Here is an 18498-nt window from a genome sequence, read left to right on the forward strand (position 1 = left end):
AGGCAGTTTCGGTTTCGTCGGGATGGGCCAACGTAAACTGATCAGGCAAATCCCAGCCCTCCATTTATGGCCAGCAACCAGTCAACCAAAACTACAGCCACTGATCAGTGCATATCTTTACATTGGCCCATCTACTATATGGTACAGATGGTCGAGATCATTGCAGGTTATAGTTGGAGGACACAATCTAGGGTTTGTGAGTCTTCTTTGCTTCTAGGGGTGCAAAGCGAGTTGATTTTTGGGAATTTTGGTTGAGTTTTTACCATAAAATCGAGCCGGGTTCGGATTGATTCCAATTCAATTTTTACCAAAAGCTCAACCCGATCCGACCCAAATTGCACCCCTATCCAGTTCTTATAAAGTTTCAAAGGTCCATATTGCAGTTGTTGGGCTCCACTAGAAAGGGACACCACTCCATTTAGTTCTCAGATGGATCATCAAACAACAATATCTGTTAATCTTACCGAGTTTATGTGCCATGTTCAGTGAAAATTCCCATTAAAAAGAGGCATTTGAAACTTCATTTTCTATCTAACCTTGAATACACATCCCAAACAAAGATGGAGAAGTGCCCTATTGTTACACACCAAAATTTGAAATCTCCCGCCACTGCCGTTTACAGTATGGACAACAAACAACAAAGCATCCATTCCTGTGATGTACTCCCAAATGAATAAAGACACTAAACTCATAGTAGCACACTCTGCACACCTCCTTATCCTCTGACCCAAAATACTCATTTAGCAAAACCACCTGAAAAGAATTTCAAATAATCATAACCACAATTTTAACATCACCCATTTAACTTTCTAGTTCTTACAGAAACAACATAAATGAACAATGCTCTTCATTGAAAGTTGACATGTAAGTCACATCTACAGTGTCACATTCCTATCAATCCAGACCACCCAATTGTTAGGTCATAGCCTATAATCTACCGAACGAATGATCGCAGCCATTCAGTCAATTGACTTTCTTATGGACCATTGCCCCACGCTAATTGTTTTTTTTTTTTTTTCTGAATGGCATTGCCCATGCTAATTGTACAGCAAGCCAATGATTAGAATCATTTAATCATTGTAAGTTTTAGCCTCACTTCTTATGGTCCATTGCCCCACGCTAACTGTACAGCAAGCTACTGTTTAGAATCATTTGATCATTGTAAGTTTTAGCCTACAGCCCATCCAAGAATGGCCCATTTGTGTGGAAGGTCCAGAGTGAAAGGAAGGTGCAACAATTGGATGGTACAGATGATTCATAGTCTGAAGTAGGTCATACTTTTTACACAGGACCATTCGTCGTAAAGGCCTATTACTTTGACTACTTTATTTGAGCTAAAGAAAATCCAGTATTAATAGCTCTTAAGTAGAGAACGAGTGGGCAGAAAGTCATTGTTGGGACCAATGGTAAAAGCAATTTTTCGAGTCTCATAGGGGGACATGTATGTGAAATCGAGACAGATGATCTTGTAGAACATCCTGAGGAGACCAACATGGTCATGGTCCCATCCTGAATGGACATCTCATGCATAAGATAAAGGACTACACAAATAATGGTTTACCAATTACCATGTCTAGGCAGAGCCTTAAATGAGGCTTGATGATCAAAGGTCCTAGGACAATCCGATCAAGGTGTTCTCAATGGCATTTGGATCAACGAATCTGATCCCATACACGAGGTACATGTGGGGCCCAATAAATGTCTTTTAGGAAAGTGCGTTACAGCCCCCTTATTTTTAGCATTTTCCTTATAACACCAATTTCTATCTACAAAGAGCTAGAGAAGCTAGAGAAATCAGAAAACAGAAAAAATACCTCTAAAGATCAACTACGCCCATTTTCTGCCACCCTCATGGCACTGGTTTCTTGCAATGCGATTGCATTCTCATTCTGAGGTGAACATGTCTGTGTAGCACTAGAACTGGTGTTCCATTTCCACCTTCGTCCAGCCTCCTCAAGAACCTTCGCACGTGCTTGGTTTTTCTTTCCTTCATCCTCAATCCAAGACCTACAAAGAATTGTTTGCATGGATGAGAAAAATATTATAACCACCTCTCCCTGATAATGACATTAGCCCCATCTTCGGCCACATTAACTTTCTTTAACATAACATGAGAGAAATTCTCCCCCCCCCCCCCCCCAATGGTTCAACAGAGAATGATTTCTACAACATTTTTTCCCGTCCACAAAAGAAAATATACTTTGATGTGCAGAGAAATGACAAGGCGTATCAATTCTTTCATTTTCAAGATAAAAAAATTATATAGAAACAGACAAAATAAAAAGATAGAGCCTGAACTTTAGAAAATGAAAATGTGCACTCAATGTAAATCATTGATGTTAACAGGTTTTGACAACCGAGACTCTTGTAGGAAGAGACGTTAAGGAATACTTCATCTTGTTTTTTTGAATGGAATACTTGATTTGACATTCTCCAAATCAGAAGAAAAAGAATCTAAAATATTACTTGCCCAAGATTGAAACCCCAAAAATCTAGATTTGAGAAAGGAAGAAATTATAAAATTATAGAATAATATAAGAACTAAAAGCTAAGCTTTGATTTTGTTCCTTCAAAATAAACAACACCATATCATGAAAGCTTGAAAAGAAAGCAGAGAGTAGCTGAAGACTATACAGCAAACACCCTCTTAAATGGTAATCTCTAAAAATCTAACTTAACTAAAACAATTAACTATAAATCCAATTCAAACAAAGTGGAGATGAGAAAATAAGAGGGGCAAGCCCTATGTTGTAAAGTTGTGGTAGTACTATTCACAAAAAAGAAGACGAAGAAGAAGAAGAAGAAGAAGAGAGATGAGAAAGTAGGGGCAAGCTCTATGTTGCATCAGTACGTGTACGAGTGCTGGAATACAACACGGGCATTGAGTGTCGGATTTGGCAAACCTCAAAGATATGATTACTTTGTTGTGAAGTTCAACAATGTTGACTACCAAATATCATTCTCTCCATTAATGGAATGAAATGCATATCATAACATTTTCCATTTTTTTTGTCGTTCTGGCCATTTCGGTCGAATTTCGGGAATTTGGGTCAGAATTTCAGAGAAATAATGACGTGGAAGGAAAACTGAAAACATGTAGATTTCGTTTCAGTGGGGATGGAAATTGAAACATTCCGGTCGTTTCGGGAAAATTCAAAAGCATGTTTAGAGGTAGTTTACCGGCATTGGATCACCTCATATCAAGGGACTTCTGGTTTCTTAATAACACATTTGAGAAGAATTCTTCTAATTTACTAGTAATCTCTTCAATTTCAATCGCAGTATTGTACCTTATTGGAAATTTAGTACTATGTCTCAACTTCAATAAGCTTGGAATATCTTTTTTTCCATTTTCATTAATATACTCTTTATTCGTTGATGACCTCTATGATTATTAAATCATAATTGTAAGATGGTGAATGTCATACTTAAAAATCCCTTATTGGGGGATCAAGTTACATGAACACCGAAGATAGATGAACCCAGCTATTGCATTTGTCAGTAAGGCAGTCAGAGCCAAGGTAAAGACTCACCTAAGGAGTCGGACCGCCTCTTTCTCACATTCCAGAATACATTTCTCCTCAATCATTGCCTCTTGTTTGGCCTGTAAATCAGCGGACAGCTCCTCTACCCTCCGCTGCTCAGCTACAGCATTAGCTGTCTCACAGGCTACCCTTTCATACATCCCCCTCACTTCTTCCTTGAAACTCAAGAGCAGCTGCCTTTGACAGTCAAGAGCCGCCTTCTCTCTCAAGAACTTAGCCAGCCTCTTGGCTCGAATGGACTTCTCCTTTTCCAGATCAAGAGTGGCTGCATGGAGTTCTCTCTCAACCTCCAAACCATGGGCTTTCTCTTCATTCAGTTTACCCTCCCAAAACCTAGGAATTTCTCCTCTGAGAAGTAACTCAGACATTATTGCATCCATCTCAACTTGCCTTGATGAATTTTCTGCTTCAAGTCTTGATAATTCAGCACAAATTAAATCTGTCATCCTGGCACTTGTCAGTGCCACTGCTGCTTGTGCTTTAGTAACAGGTCTGTGGGGTTGAAGCCGCCTGCTGTATCCTGTAAAATGGAATGTTGAAAAGGATGGAATTAGTTTAGCTAACAATAATTGAACAGAAAAATGCTCACTAAAAATAACTAAATAAATAAAACAATGAGGACGGATGTGCAAGCATCCTGCCCGCTTACACAGATGATAATGTAACATCCATGAGTATGCTATACATCACTGGAAATATAATCTTGACTAGTGACACCGTATTTTGATACAAAAATGTTTAAGAACCATTGTTTTGAAAATAAACAGAAGGAAATGGACATCACAAAAATAAATCAGATCAATAGAAAAAATATAAAATCTAGCAAAAAAGGGAAAAGCCCTAGAAGAAAAAAAAATCTGTACTTCTGCAGGAACAGAAGAAATAAAGGGTAACCTATCTATATTATTAATGACAGGTATTATTTTGAAAAACATTCAGAAATGGTACAGACACCACACCAGCAAAAGATCAGAAAAATATACGTTGAGAGACTGGCCCCACTTGGAGGAGTTGCCAAATGACCTTTTTGGACCACCAATGATTGAATTTCAAATACGAAAAGAAGAACAAAATATATGAACAAATCCCCAGACACAGATAATCAAAGGAACTAACTAGTAATACACTTTAAACACCAAAGCCCAAGTCATTGTGTGTATCAGATGGCAACAACTCAACTAGTTAGAAGATTAATTAAGGCTAGTCAGCTTTGCTAAAATTTGTTCTGACACAACCTGGATAAATGTACAGTATTGTGGACTACAGAGGAATAATTGAATAAGAGAAAGAGGGGAGGAGAATACCAAAAACTTTTCTAACAATACTTTTGTCACCAGCCAACATGTCCATGAACAGCTCTGGTAATGCACTTGGACCCACTGCCTCCACATCCATAAAACCCACTCCCTTCCTTAACATCTGGACTGTAAACAAGTTAGGTTTTAAGACCTACAAAATTATAGACGTTTTTTATAATCGCAACTATCAACATAAATTTCAACGGTAAAATGTCTTGGATACCTTCTCTTCTATTCCTGGCAAGAGTGAATATTCTAACTGGGTTATCCAGTTTACCAGATCGAGCCGAGATATAAAACTGCAACATCAAATAAATTTAACCCATATCACTACCTTCATATTGTCTATGAAAAGAAATATTGCATAAAATACAGTTAATTGCATTACCTGTCTGGGAAAAATTCAACCCTAGCTTGGCGTTCTGAGCTATCCACATCCAGAGAACCAAACTTTGGGGAGATTAGCTTGCTGGGAACAATGCCAGCTTCCGCAAGGGCTTTAAATTGCAATATTTATGTGACAAAATTGTCAGATACTTTCTCAAACGAAGTTAAGCTAGAATCAGAGTTTATTAGACAAAAATTTACCTTGAATGCACCAAAAATCTGGGTCTGCGACACTTACATCGTTAAACACACCAACCGTGGAACCAGCAGTTAACATAGGTGGGACTATCCAATGTTTTGGGTTCCTATATATGGCACAGAAAAACCAATTAAATAAATTATTGAGCTCAGAATATGAAGTATTTTTCTCTTTCATAAAAAAAAAAAGAATATGAAGTATTTTTAAGTAATAATCAATTACCTTTCCAATAAAGAGTTTTCTTTAACTAGCCATCGTGCAAATTCCCTCTTGGTACATAACTCATCTGACTTGACATCGTTTTCAATGACCTGTATGCTTTAAAGACAATTATTAGCCCATGCTCAGAACGGGAACTAAAGCTTTATGATTCAAGATTTAAACAGATATACAGCCACATACGATACCACAGTGTCTCACCATTCAGAGAAAAAAACAAAACAATGCCACTGTGTCTCTTGGAAATAAATCTAGATCCGCAGAACATAAGAACACTTCCAGGTTTTGTGACAGCTACTAAAATCCACTCTAATATGAACACAAAACAAGAATAACATGTAAATCATTCTTTTTATCCATTTACAACTTAGACTAGTTTACTCAACTCAACTCAACTTAGACTAGTAAATATGACTGGACAGGAGGTACCTAAGAGGGATATCTTTCACTATCTTTGGTTCAATCCTACATAAGGAAGGAGAGATTGAAGAGGATGTTAACCACAGAATAAAAGCAGGTTGGTTGAAGTAGAAGCATGCTTCAGGAGTTCTGTGCGACCGTAAAATCCCTACCATGTTGAAGGGAAAGTTTTATAAGACAGTTGTGAGGCCAGCCATGCTATACGGGTCAGAATGTTGGGCCACCAAGAAGCATCATGTGCATAAGATGAGTGTAGCGGAGATGCGAATGCTTAGATGGATGTACGGCCACACAAGGTTAGATAGAATTAGAAATGAGGACATCCGTAAAAAGGTGGGGGTGGCACCAATTGAGGAGAAAATGAAAGAGCACCGCTTAAGATGGTTTGGGCACATTCAACGTAGGCCTTTGGATGCTCCAGTGAGAAGAAGTGACTCGTGCCAAGTTGATGGAGTAAAAAGAGGTAGGGGCAGACCGAAAACAACTTGGGTAGAAACAGTGAGGAAAGACTTGATGGCTAGGAATATAAAAGAGAACACAACCTTGATAGGAGAGAATGGAAGAAAATGATGTAGATGAATCCAACTAGTGACAGGATTAGACTTAGTCACTTTGGCCGGGTAGATTCTTTCACCTTCTTCATGAAAATTTTCTACAGGATTCATTAGCCGACCCCAACTAGTTTGGGACAAAGGCTTAGTTGAGTTGAGTTGAGACTAGTTTACTGCTTATTAAAAAATAAAACTAAAGTTACTCATATTCATGAGTTCCAGAGTTTCCCATTGAGCTCCTACAGAAACTGGTCTTGATAGAGCTATCGATGACACCCTAAATAGAAAAGCTCACTTCCTTCTTGGATCTCCTATTAGAACCTCCTTCCAATTGCAGATTATGTCATAAAACTTAAGTCCCAAAACTCCTTCCTTGCTAGAACTAATGAACAACCAGCCTATATAGTTTAGTCTCAAATTTTAAGATATATATTGAAAATTTTAATAGGTTGAGTTGATATAATATTTTACTTCCATTTTAAGAGACTTACTATTGGGATGGGCAGAATTCAAAACATGCGGTAATTGTAATGTTCGGTTAGTATTATTTAGAAAAAAACAAACAAAAGAGGTCTAGAAGTAACTCAGATCTGAAGTATCCGAATCCAAAGACATGTCCGACATGGGTACTTCGACTAGTTAGAAGAATCCATGTAACATGGACTATAGGAGTGTACTACCCTATGTCCCATTCTCTCATACCAAGTCTTTACGACTAACCCCAATCCTGACTACAAATATGTTCGCAGGTAAACTCCATCACCAAGTATCCTCTTAGAACCTCAGGATCAACACCTCCAATAAACCTAATGCATTCTCCTAAATCGTTACCTGAGTACCAAGGGTACAATGAACTCAATATACCTCCCTTGGTCTCATTCCCCATCCTACAACCAATCGAGGCTTCCCTCTCAAACCTCGTTTCAAGCTTGCAACCTAACATTTCTGCCAAAGAATAACACTCTTCTCTCTTGTGGTTTCACCCTTGCCTTCATATTTGCGGTCCACTTACAAACTAGACACTATATTTAAACCATCTTAATGTACACTTCAAATTTCTAGCTTGATCAATAGACTATCCATAAAAGACAAGTATATCATTTGCAAATCATAAGTGAGAAATTGAGTGATCAAGGTCCTCCCACCTTAAGTTCTATTAACCATGAAAATTCAGCTTTCATAAAAAGCCTGGTTAACACTTTGCCCACCAACATAAACACGAATGGAGACAGTAGGTCACCTTCCCTCTCAGACCTCTATAACTCCCAGAAAACCGGTCATTTCAAGTAAATAAAATTCATAAAATACAATCAACATTATCATAGACTTTCTCCATGCCAACTTTACAACAACAACAACAACAACAAAAATCATACATCCTCCGCTCTTCCTCGAATTCAAACATTTTACCAAGCTGTTCGTTTTGATAGTCTGAAAAACATGAGTCAAATCAAAACTCAGTCAAGTTGATTAACTCAACAAGATCAAGACTGAAGCCAAGCTTTTCTTCCACTAGGCTTTGATTGGATTCAGCTAAAAGCTTGAGCAACTCAGTTCAAAGTACTCAATCAAGAACTTTTTTTTTTTTGAAAATTTAAAAAAAAAATGTGGAAGGAATGTGCAGAAGCAGAACCTTGCTATGATGACTGACAATAGGAGAGTAATCTCTCTGACAGCCATTGAAAGATTAGAGAGCTCTGCATTTCGCAGGTTAAATCAACCTTTGATTTACGCTTTCGTTGACGCGCCCGCTGGGAGACCAGCGAACGCAACGCCTTACAAAAGCGACAGTACTCAATCAAAAACTTGAGAGTGCAATTCACAAAAAAAATCAAGAACTTGAGAAACTCAAATAAAAACTCAAGAAGCTCAATCCACTGGTTACAACTTATCTCATATATTTAAAAAGAAACCAAATTTTAAACATTTTGAGAACTTGGTTGTGTTGACTCATAATGAGTTTGATCAGATGAAACCTTGATAATTTTAAACCTCGCTTTGAAAAGTCATTCTAATAAAATACAGCATACAAGTAGGAAATAAATGCAATTATTTGAATACACAAATTTTTTCTAAAGGTTTTGAATACACATAAATTTAGGAAAAGGATAAAAACATGATAAAAATAATTTTATTGTGACTTAGGTGATGGAAAGGATCAATTCAAGGATGATCAACTGAAATTTATTGAATTATCTGTATCCCATCCACAGTGTTTCAAAATGCAGATGTGGGTCAAAACGAGGTCAAAGAAAATCCTAGTCGACTCGGCGTGATGTGGTCTGAGTACTCAGTTGATGCAGTCATAATAACTCGGGAGAGTCAAACGAGTTCTTATTGGCTCTATAGGGCAAAATGCGGAACGCGGCCAAGGGAAAAGGGAGTCGACCCAAGGGAGTCCACGATGACTTAGGGGAGTTTTAAAACTATGATATGCATATCAACATTGTAAAATTTTCTGAAATTTCACGAGGAAAAGTATGTCATTAAACAATCATTTTGCATGCTTTATCTTCTGAATATGGATTAACAACCATAGTTAATATGCTCTTGTTAGACAATACATTTGAGAGAGTAAGTTGGTTGTTTTGGAAAAATCATAGTTTCACAGTAGTCTATTGTGAAAAAATAATGCTTACACCTCATTTATTTCTCGATTCATATGTCTTAACAAAATAAATATTTATTCTTCATTGTCACTATCATTAGAATGTTCCCTCACTCCCCCTTGGTGGGTAATTTATTTTCCTTTCTTTTCTTCCAGCAACCATTGTCATAGTTTGGCAGGTCAAAGATTCCAATGACAAGAATTCCACTTACTAGTCACAAAAGAATACATGCTTTAATGCCAACCAAGCATCAAAATATTATCCAAACACAAGGTAAACACATCAATTCAAACACAGCTCCAGAATGCCTAGACACATATGACGAATGCTAGCAAGACCATTGCTTCTTGGTTGGAGTAAGTGCTCCCAGCAACAAACCTTTAGTTTCTTCAGAACTAAGAGGGCTTCTTCTTGGGTGGGATCCGCAGGAACTGAAACAATTACACGCTTAAGCTTTTCTCCTGGTGCTAAAGAAAGACACATGCACATATGGAGGAAGAGAATAGTTAGAAATTATAAAAAAGTCATATGCACTGAAAGATATAGGTGTAAAAGAAAAACAAAAAGATCAAGATGATGATTGCAAGCCATTCATTCTACTGCTGAAAAATGTGGTAGATTAAAAAGAAAATGTGCAAAGAAGATTACTAGACCAGAAATAGTATACATGGAGCTACAAAACGCATATACACTGTAAGTTCAACACGGAAAAATAAGACAATATACAAAAAAGCTCCATAATAGTACAACTCGGTAGAGGCTCGAGATGACTCAAACTTGAGACACCATCAAATCTGAACCAAATTTCAGGCTTTTAACCCTTCCTGCCATCCAAATATGAGATGATTTTAGGCTGCATCTGGAAAACTCAATAACCATGATGTAAAATGGAATATTGATCCCTTTGCACATAAACTGGTCACATAAAGATGATTTCATTCAAGTTTGATTATATTATAGATCATCAGGTGCACCACAGACAGACCCACTTGGATTACTCACTGTTAATAGTGAGCAAACCAATGATAACTTAGATGATGTATCTACATTGTTGTGGCTAAGCAAAGACTAAACCCAAGGGCATCCAATGGGCTATTTTACTATCATGGTGAGATAAACATCAAAGAGACATACATCATCATGCTTTAATGCATTTCATAGCAGAAGTAAATGAAATTTGTCAAAGATATACATAAAAGGGCATCTGAGTCTTCTAACCTCAGCATAATGATACATCAACATCCTTTAATGCATTCCATAGCAGAGGTAAATGAAATTTGTCAATCTCCAAAATCTGCAACTCAAACTTTTAGTCTGGTTCAGATATTTCAGTTAGCTTAGTTTGAAGAATCATGGATCCATTTACGCATTACAGTTCCCTTGTATCAATCAAGTAACCATCTGGGTCCAATCCTTCATGTAGTGCCAGAAATTTTCAACAGAACCCAGCAAATGAAACACAGTAATACTGACAAATTATTTGATAAGCTGATTACACAGCTGACTATCTACATCATCAAAATAAAGTTCCAATGAAACTGTAATGCGTTAGGGAACTGTAATGCAAGAAACTTTTTAATCTGGTTATGATAATTTAGGTAGCTTAGTTTGAAGAATCAATGATATATCTTATGTGTTACAGTTCCCTTATATCACTCCAGTAATCATGGGTCCAGTCCTTCACGCAGTGCCATTAATTTCAACAGAACCCACCAAATGAAAAACAGTAATACTGACAGACTAATAAATCAAGACCGTTTTCAGATTACTTCATCCTTGAGAATTATCAATAAACAATACCTGTTACATGGTGCAAATCCAAAGCATCTGATGCAAGATTATCCGCTCGAGACGTATACTCAGTATCCATCTGAGATGCATCAGAATCTGCTAATTTGACTGATTCTGGCTCAGAATCAGCCCCTATGAACAGCCCCCGGATAGACTGCAACGGGGCACTGACTCGACACTTGAAACCTGCAAACCCTATAGTCATGGATCAAATCCCATAGCAGCACATATGAAGTATAAGTCGCAAAGTAACATACATACAATATTTCAAAATTAAAAAATAACTAAATTGCTAGGGAGACGAAAAAAAATTTACTTACTGAAACAATGAGTTCGCATACAAGGCATTGAAATTCAACAAAAAAACAAAAACTTAGCCTATGATTCTCCTCTGTCTATAGATGCTCCTCCATTATATGATAGATAAAAACGGAAATTATATAGAAAATTTTTAAAAAAAAAACTCATATAAAAATAGGCTTGCGCAATGTGATGCGAACCTTTGCCTGAAGCAGAGCATTGAATGATCGCAGCGAGTAAGATTGCAATCGAAGTCCCAATCCCTAATAAGAAAAACTTCCCCCAACCTGCATATTTAAGTTAAAAGAAAAAAATTAAAATTTTTAGACCTACTCTCTGATGTGCATAACATTGTCATTTCAAATCGAAATCAAGGAAAATTTATGTCTATGTGACGATCAAGATGTCTTCTTTCAAATGGAATAGAGAGATAAGAGAGTGGGACCTTTCTTAGTATCGATTCGAGCTTCGACAATTGACCAGCCACCATAATCTTCATCTGAATTACAGTCCGAAGGAATCCAAGACGATTCTAGCCTTCGTTGGGCTACAGAAGCTAATAGAGTGAGTCTCTTATACCTAGAAGTGTGAAAATTTAGGAAGGGATTCGAAGAACATGCTAGGGAAGGGTTAGGAGAGCGAAAATGGTAGCGATTGTAGATAAATGTAAAGGGGGAGGAAGGAGAAAGAGATGAGCTCATTTCTATATGGGTTGTTGGACTCTTGAAAATCTAAATGTAGGAACTAGGGTTCATTTTTCAGAATTTGGAATCGGTGAATTGAGTTCCAAAAAATCTAGGGTTTGGCGCAACGCAAGTGCAGATGAAGCGGTGAAAATCGGCAGCGGAGGGAAATGGCGAAATGAGGGATTTTTTTGGGAGTGCATTTGATGGCCGGTTAGGAGGAACAGTCGACGGGTTGCGTGTGTTTGGGGCGGTTTTCTCAAGTTTCGATTAGTTTGGAAATTATTTTCAGGGAAAATATTTCCAGAGAAAAGTTTTTTGTTTTTTTTTTTTTTGAGAATTGAAAATTGAAAATGTTCCATGTGTTCAAGGAAGATTGCAGACCTACGAGACCCTCGAATTTTTTTTCTATGGAAAAATTTTCATAATTTTTTCCCTTGATCTAAACACTCTCTTATTTGTTTTAGATTATGATAACCGATTGTAGATTATGATAACCGATTGTGGAGTCCCCATCCAATTATTAGACAGGAAATTGCACTAAATTTGAAACTAATAATCGGTTGGGGACTCCACAATCTGTTGTCATAATCTAAAACAAACGAGCCCTTAGAATAGTTGATTATTGTTAGAGTTTGCATCCAAACTCATACAGGAAATAGAAATTATATGGGAAATAGATGGTTTGGATCATTGAGAAAGTTGCATCACCTGCCTTTTTTTCACCTGCTCGAAAAAGTGCAATATGTTAGGATCAGTTTTGTTTAATCAACGACCTAAAAATGGATTGTGAATACACATTCGTTCGTTTAAATTTGGGTCTAATAATCGATTTAGTACTCACAACGGGCTGTCAAAATCATAAACAGACAGGGCCTTGATGGCCAAGATTACACTGATGGACGGTTGGATGATCTCACGGGAGTGATATTTTGTTCATGAGTAAATAATAGATGGGGCTCACCAATTGGATCATATAGACTGATCAATTGTGGGCCCAATCTATGCAAAATATATGCCTTTTCATAATAGGAAAGGGGAGTGATAAATCGACCCCCTATGCTCGATTTATCACTCCCATAGGAAAATGCTAAAAACTAAAAAGGAGGTGGATATGAGGCTCTTCCTAATAGCCACTCACTGGGGCCCGCTTGTCTGCATTCGTGTTATCGGATCCGGTGCTCCATCAAGCATCGTCTAGGGTTCCGCCAACAAAAGCTAACCTTTTCCATTCTTTCCCTTTCAATTAGGCCCTGTTTGGATTGCTAGAAAAAACCTTCAAATGGAAAAAAAAAATTATATGAGCATGCATAATTTAGAGGGACTTTATCATAAGTTGAAAGTTTGTAAAATTAAAAGGGATTCGTTAACGAGGGGTGCATTGGAAATGTAAATCTACACATTGTTTGTTTGAGAAAAAAGACTCACAAGCCATGTAAAACTCTTAATCCCTATGTAAATTTATTACATTGAAAATACACCTTCACGAGTGTCCTAGACCCTTGCCTAGGCTTGGTTTAACTCATCTGCTTGTGTAAAGAAAGTAATAAAATTTAGAAATATTTTTTCCTCTCCAAACTTTTCTAAATCCTAGTAAAATGGCATAGTTTCCTTTTTCCTACTTTACTATTTATTCCTTCGCTGCTTCTATAAATCTTTGGTTCTCCACTTCTCCTACCTCTATATTAGGAAAGATGAGTTTTATCATTATGAGAAACTGATATTTGCACGTCTTCCATATAACGAAGTCGAAGTTTATTTGTTATACGAAACTGATATTCGCGCGTCTTCTATATAACGACTCCCCTCGTGTCACTTCTCTCTAAAGTCTAAACCTTACCTACCAAAAACAAAATTCTCTAAACCTCTTTAATGGCGACTGTGTTTACGACTCCGAGCCTAAACTGAAACCCTAAATTCCCTCCAAGTAACTTCCTGCTTTCTATTCCATTATTATTGATTCTTAGTTTCTTAGTCTTGTACTCATCTTTTCTTTTCTTTTTTTTGGGCGATCTTGTGTAGGAACAATGGCCGATTTTTTTACACCCAATCATCTGTTGAAGAATTTTCTCAACCCTCAGGATCTGGTAACGTTGTCGTGCAAAATTTTATTTTCTTTTATTCGATCCAAATTTTAGGTATTGCAGGATAAAGAAAAGTCATGAGAAAAATTAAAATTTCTGTTTATTTATTTACTCAATGGCTGATTTTCAGACAATTACTCTTCTATCGAGGTGTTTCTTCACCCGGACAAATCTGGTATGACTATCTTCTATTGCATATAATTTCAGATTTTATGTTAAGGAAAATTTCAGATTTTATATTTGTTTTATTTACTCAAGCCCTTCAACATATAATTTATAACAATTTTACGCCATTTGAGGTTAGAGAATATACAGATTGATTGAAATAACCCTTTATTTTTTTTGTTCTTTCTTTAAAATTTCAGAAGATATCCCAAAAACTGCAGAGAGAGTTAAGAGTCGCAGCAAAACATATAGGTAATTCCTATACTTCTTCTTCTCCTTATATAATTTTCAGGTGTATTAGAACTAGTGATACTACAATGTGCCTCTTTTGTATCTAGTTAATGCTGTTTTGTTGTTAATAATAGATTTCTATTGGAGACTAAAGTCGCCCATCAGAAAATGAAACCAAGTAACTGGGACCGATGCTCTGGCCCGTAGAATGATTGGAAGAGCAGAGTTAGTGATGCCTGATCACAGTCTTGTATTTTTTTTTGTCTTTGTTTTTGTTGTGGTCCTGGACCAACTTGGTCGAGGGCTTTGCTCTTTGCCTTGTTTTCTAATAATATTTCACTATTAAAAAATAATAAATAAACTTTACAGTTATAAGGTTTTAAATAAGCTCTTTATGCTTTTAAATATGCTCGGGTCCACCCAAGTTTTCCCATTATTTATCGTATAGAACTATAGATAAAAGTTCAAAATGTTATTAGGGAGGCAATCAGGGGATATTGTATTGGGTATCAATGTCTCTTTAAGTGGTGCAATATCAGCAATCGACGGAAATTTGGTCATGCAAGACTTAGTGTGATGGTGATGGATTTTAGTGAATTTGCACTCTTGTGGTTGTTAGCAATGGCATGTGGCCTATGTTAAAATAGTAATGTCTGATATCTTTTTGAGGAGCAGCCAGAAGCTAGAATGGATTTTATGGTGTTCATGATGTGTGAGGGTTTGCTTAACATGTCATACTAACGAGATGGAAAGAGTAATAGAGAAAGTGTTACATTAACCCTAGCTGATGATTCAGATTTTATTGATGGAGTCAATTGTTAGAATTTCCTTCTCAAGGTTACTGTTTTTTAGGTCATATCGCCTAAGTTTGTTTTTATTCGGCATATTTCTTTTGTCGGTTGTTAACATTTTTCTCTAAATGCTTCAAATGTTGTGTAATTGAAACAATTTTAAGTCATACTCCCATCATCTTGGCTATTTCATGAAAAAAAATGTCTCCATATCACCCTTATGTATGTTTTTCCCACTTGATGGTAATTGTAGGTGAAGGAAGAAAGTCGGGTGCTTATCCCGGAGAACTACGGCCATTGAATGCTAAATCAGGCTAACGTTTTGAAACCTTCTTCACAAAAGAAAGATGGTCTACCAGTTTCACTCTGCTATGCAATTCAAGGGTAAGCAAAGTGTTGGAAAAACTAAAAGGCGTGTAATGGTGAAGCAAACGGATGATGAAAATGGAGTTGAATTGTTTGGACATTTGCCTCATTGTCCACACGGATCCCAGGTTCCTGATCTCCAGTCAAAAAAATTCAAAGTTGATGAGATGCATCCTGCCATTTACAAGGTATGTCCATGGCCATCTTATTTGGTGCAAATCAGATTTACTGAAAGATTTGTATGCTCCACTTCATGATCTGAGTTTGATTGAACAAACAGATTTTACCAACTTACCTTGTCTAATGTCTTTTCCGCCAATTATTATCAGGTTGGATTACAGTATTTGGCTGGCGATATTTCTGGGGATAATTCGCGCTGTGTTGCATTGCTTCTAGCATTTCAAGAGGCCATAAAAGATTACTCCACACCACCAGAGAGAGTTCTTGTTCGAGATTTAACCGAAAAAATTGGTAGTTTTATGTCATTTTTGACCGAGTGTAGAGGCCCCCTTCAATCAGCATGGAAAATGCAACTAGGTTTTTGAAGAATAGAATTGCCAATTTACCTTTGACTCTCACAGAGTTGGAAGCAAAAGCCACTCTTCAGTCAGATATTGACCATTTTATAAATGAGAACATAGTACTTGCGGATGAGATAATAGTCAAGCATGCTGTAAAAAATATAAGAGATGGGGATTTACTTCTCACATATGGCTCATCACGTGTTGTTGAAATGTTACTATCAAATGCACATGAGCTTGGGAAAAAGTTCCGTGTTATAGTAGTGGACTCCCGTACAAAGCTTGAAGGTAAAGCATTACTGCGTAGGCTGGTGGAAAAGGGTGTCAGTTGTACATATACCCATATAAATGCTATTTCTTATATCATGGATGGAGTCACGGGGGTTTTTCTGGGAGCTTCCTCTGTATTTTCTATTGGAACAGTTTACTCGAGAGTTGGAACTGCGTGTGTGGCTATGGTTGCCCGTGAATTCCGTGTCCCCATCTTAGTATGCTGCGAAGCTTATAAGTTTCATGCAAGGGCACAACTTGATTCTATATGCTTTAATGAGCTTGGTATGTCTACCTAAAACAGTTTGATATTCACGTAGCTTTAGTCTGTAAACTTATAATTGAGCACATATTTTTCTGGAACGCTCATGTACAGACACTTGCCACGTTGCTTTCAGGTGATCCTGACATAATTTCAAAGATTCCCGAAAGAAAGGAGTTCAATCATCTGGATAATTGGGCTGATAATAAAAATTTACAACTTCTCAATATTAGGTGAGTATTCAAAATTCAAACAATTTGGAGTACATACTGATATGATTTTATCTGATCAATTTGCAATCTCTTATTTTGGTCTGGTTCTGTAAGAGTTATGATGTAACTCCTTCAGATTATGTATCAGTGATTGTTACGGATTATGGAATGGTAAGTCATATTGTGATTCAAAGCTCCCAATGTTGAAACTTAGTTTATTTTCATTTATTTGCTACCGTTTTATATGCATTTACAGATTTCTTTTATAAGGTCATTACATAAAAAATCCCTAAAACTAGTCGAAAGAAAAATACCTATTTAGAATTGTTTTTTTTTTCTTTACCTGGTTTTCGCCCATCTCTCATAGCTGCCCCACAATTATTCCATGGAATTTTTTTTTTCTTGATATACTTTTCCTGGTGGCCAGAAACGGCCTAAGTTTGCGGACCTCGTGCCCCCACCAGGGGTATTGGGTCTCCAACTTGAAAAGAATATATGGTCTTATTTTTGTCTCTAGATCATGGTTGTCTCTAGATCATGGGAAAGAGGGGAGCACCTCAATGTTCAAGGCTAGACACATAAAGCTGCTGCGACAAGGATATTGTGATTCAATGCTTGAAGTTCTTTCTTTTATTTTTCTTATTAGCTTACTCTGTAGATGTGCTAATGACGGAAAAATAGGTATTATATATTGCTGATCAGATGTCAATGACCTTTTTTGTGTTTGTTGCAGGTTCTGCCGACAAGTGCTCCAATCATTGTCGGAGAATGGAGAAGAAAGCACTTGAAGCTGGTTTATTTATGAATTCACTTTTAACACGTCTGTCCCGTTGGAAAACTTGTCATTTAGGCTGTGGGGAAGTTTCTTCCAATTTTTTCTCTGACTTGATCATTTTTTATGCCTCATCAACTGGTGATTCAGATTTTTTAACCCATCTTAAATAAGACTGCTAATTTTTTGGGTGTGCTTATTTTGTAGTGTGATTTATTTTTGGGTCATTTACTGTGACACTATAGAGAGAAGAATGTTAATATGTTTCTTCTTATTTGTTATATTTCATGGGATGGCTTGCTTTGGGTATTTGCCGAATTATTTTGTTGATGTTAATAGACGACATGTGCTTTAAATCAGCCACAGAAGTGTATGGAAAATTTATCTCCAAAGCTTATTCCTCTTTAGTCCAGTAGAAAGTCCTTTTTTGAGCATATATCCATGAAAAGTTGATTGATCCTTCCATAGTTGGACCCCCTGAATACCTGCCCAAGACTCTGATGGTTTTTGGTTTTTGGTTTTGACCAGCAGACAATCCTATAAGTCTTGGCTGGATCCACCGCTACTCCAAGAAATAATATGGCCCAAGTACTCCATCCGAGGATAACCAAACAAGCATTTAAAATTCTTGACAGAAAGATCATGCTGCCTTTTGATACTTAAATTTTGCTTGGCATGTAGCAAATGATTAGTCCAACTTCCGGCATTTGCTAAGGCCATCTTCGTTTTTTACTTTGATAAATGAGTCTGAGTCCAAAACTGATCATAGACTCGAAATTGCATTTAGGCCCTGTTTGTTTTGGATAATGAGACCCGATTGTG

At 37.0% G+C, this 18498-nt stretch overlaps 1 protein-coding gene and 1 pseudogene across 4 annotated transcripts; one reads left to right on the forward strand and one right to left on the reverse strand.

Moving 5' to 3' along the window:
* Positions 1-437: 437 nt before the first annotated feature.
* Positions 438-12240, reverse strand: LOC143884369 (SLH domain protein). Of its 3 annotated transcripts, none has more exons than XM_077387892.1 (12): positions 11765-12240; positions 11520-11606; positions 11029-11205; positions 9607-9695; positions 5652-5740; positions 5432-5535; positions 5232-5340; positions 5067-5142; positions 4850-4994; positions 3534-4065; positions 1815-2007; positions 438-753 (listed from the first exon to the last, which is right to left on the reverse strand). In XM_077387892.1, the coding sequence occupies exons 1-11, from the start codon at positions 12018-12020 to the stop codon at positions 1824-1826; spliced, it is 1848 nt and encodes a 615-aa protein (XP_077244007.1). In that variant the 5' UTR covers positions 12021-12240; the 3' UTR covers positions 438-753; positions 1815-1823. The 3 variants fall into 3 exon arrangements, with proteins under 3 accessions (XP_077244007.1, XP_077244008.1, XP_077244006.1); XM_077387893.1 differs by having other exon boundaries at positions 4850-4964; positions 11029-11214; XM_077387891.1 differs by having other exon boundaries at positions 11029-11214.
* Positions 12241-13756: 1516 nt separating this feature from the next.
* LOC143882989 (uncharacterized) lies at positions 13757-17863 on the forward strand (annotated as a pseudogene). Its single transcript, XR_013252331.1, has 9 exons — positions 13757-13929; positions 14025-14089; positions 14217-14261; positions 14452-14503; positions 15527-15827; positions 15969-16715; positions 16829-16925; positions 17021-17075; positions 17638-17863. The product of XR_013252331.1 is annotated as an uncharacterized LOC143882989 (transcript).
* Positions 17864-18498: the final 635 nt, after the last annotated feature.

Source organism: Tasmannia lanceolata, unplaced genomic scaffold (genome assembly GCF_043159265.1).
Source record: "Tasmannia lanceolata isolate RefF3 unplaced genomic scaffold, GAP_Taslan_0.1 ptg000008l, whole genome shotgun sequence".
Classification (NCBI taxonomy): domain Eukaryota; kingdom Viridiplantae; phylum Streptophyta; class Magnoliopsida; order Canellales; family Winteraceae; genus Tasmannia; species Tasmannia lanceolata.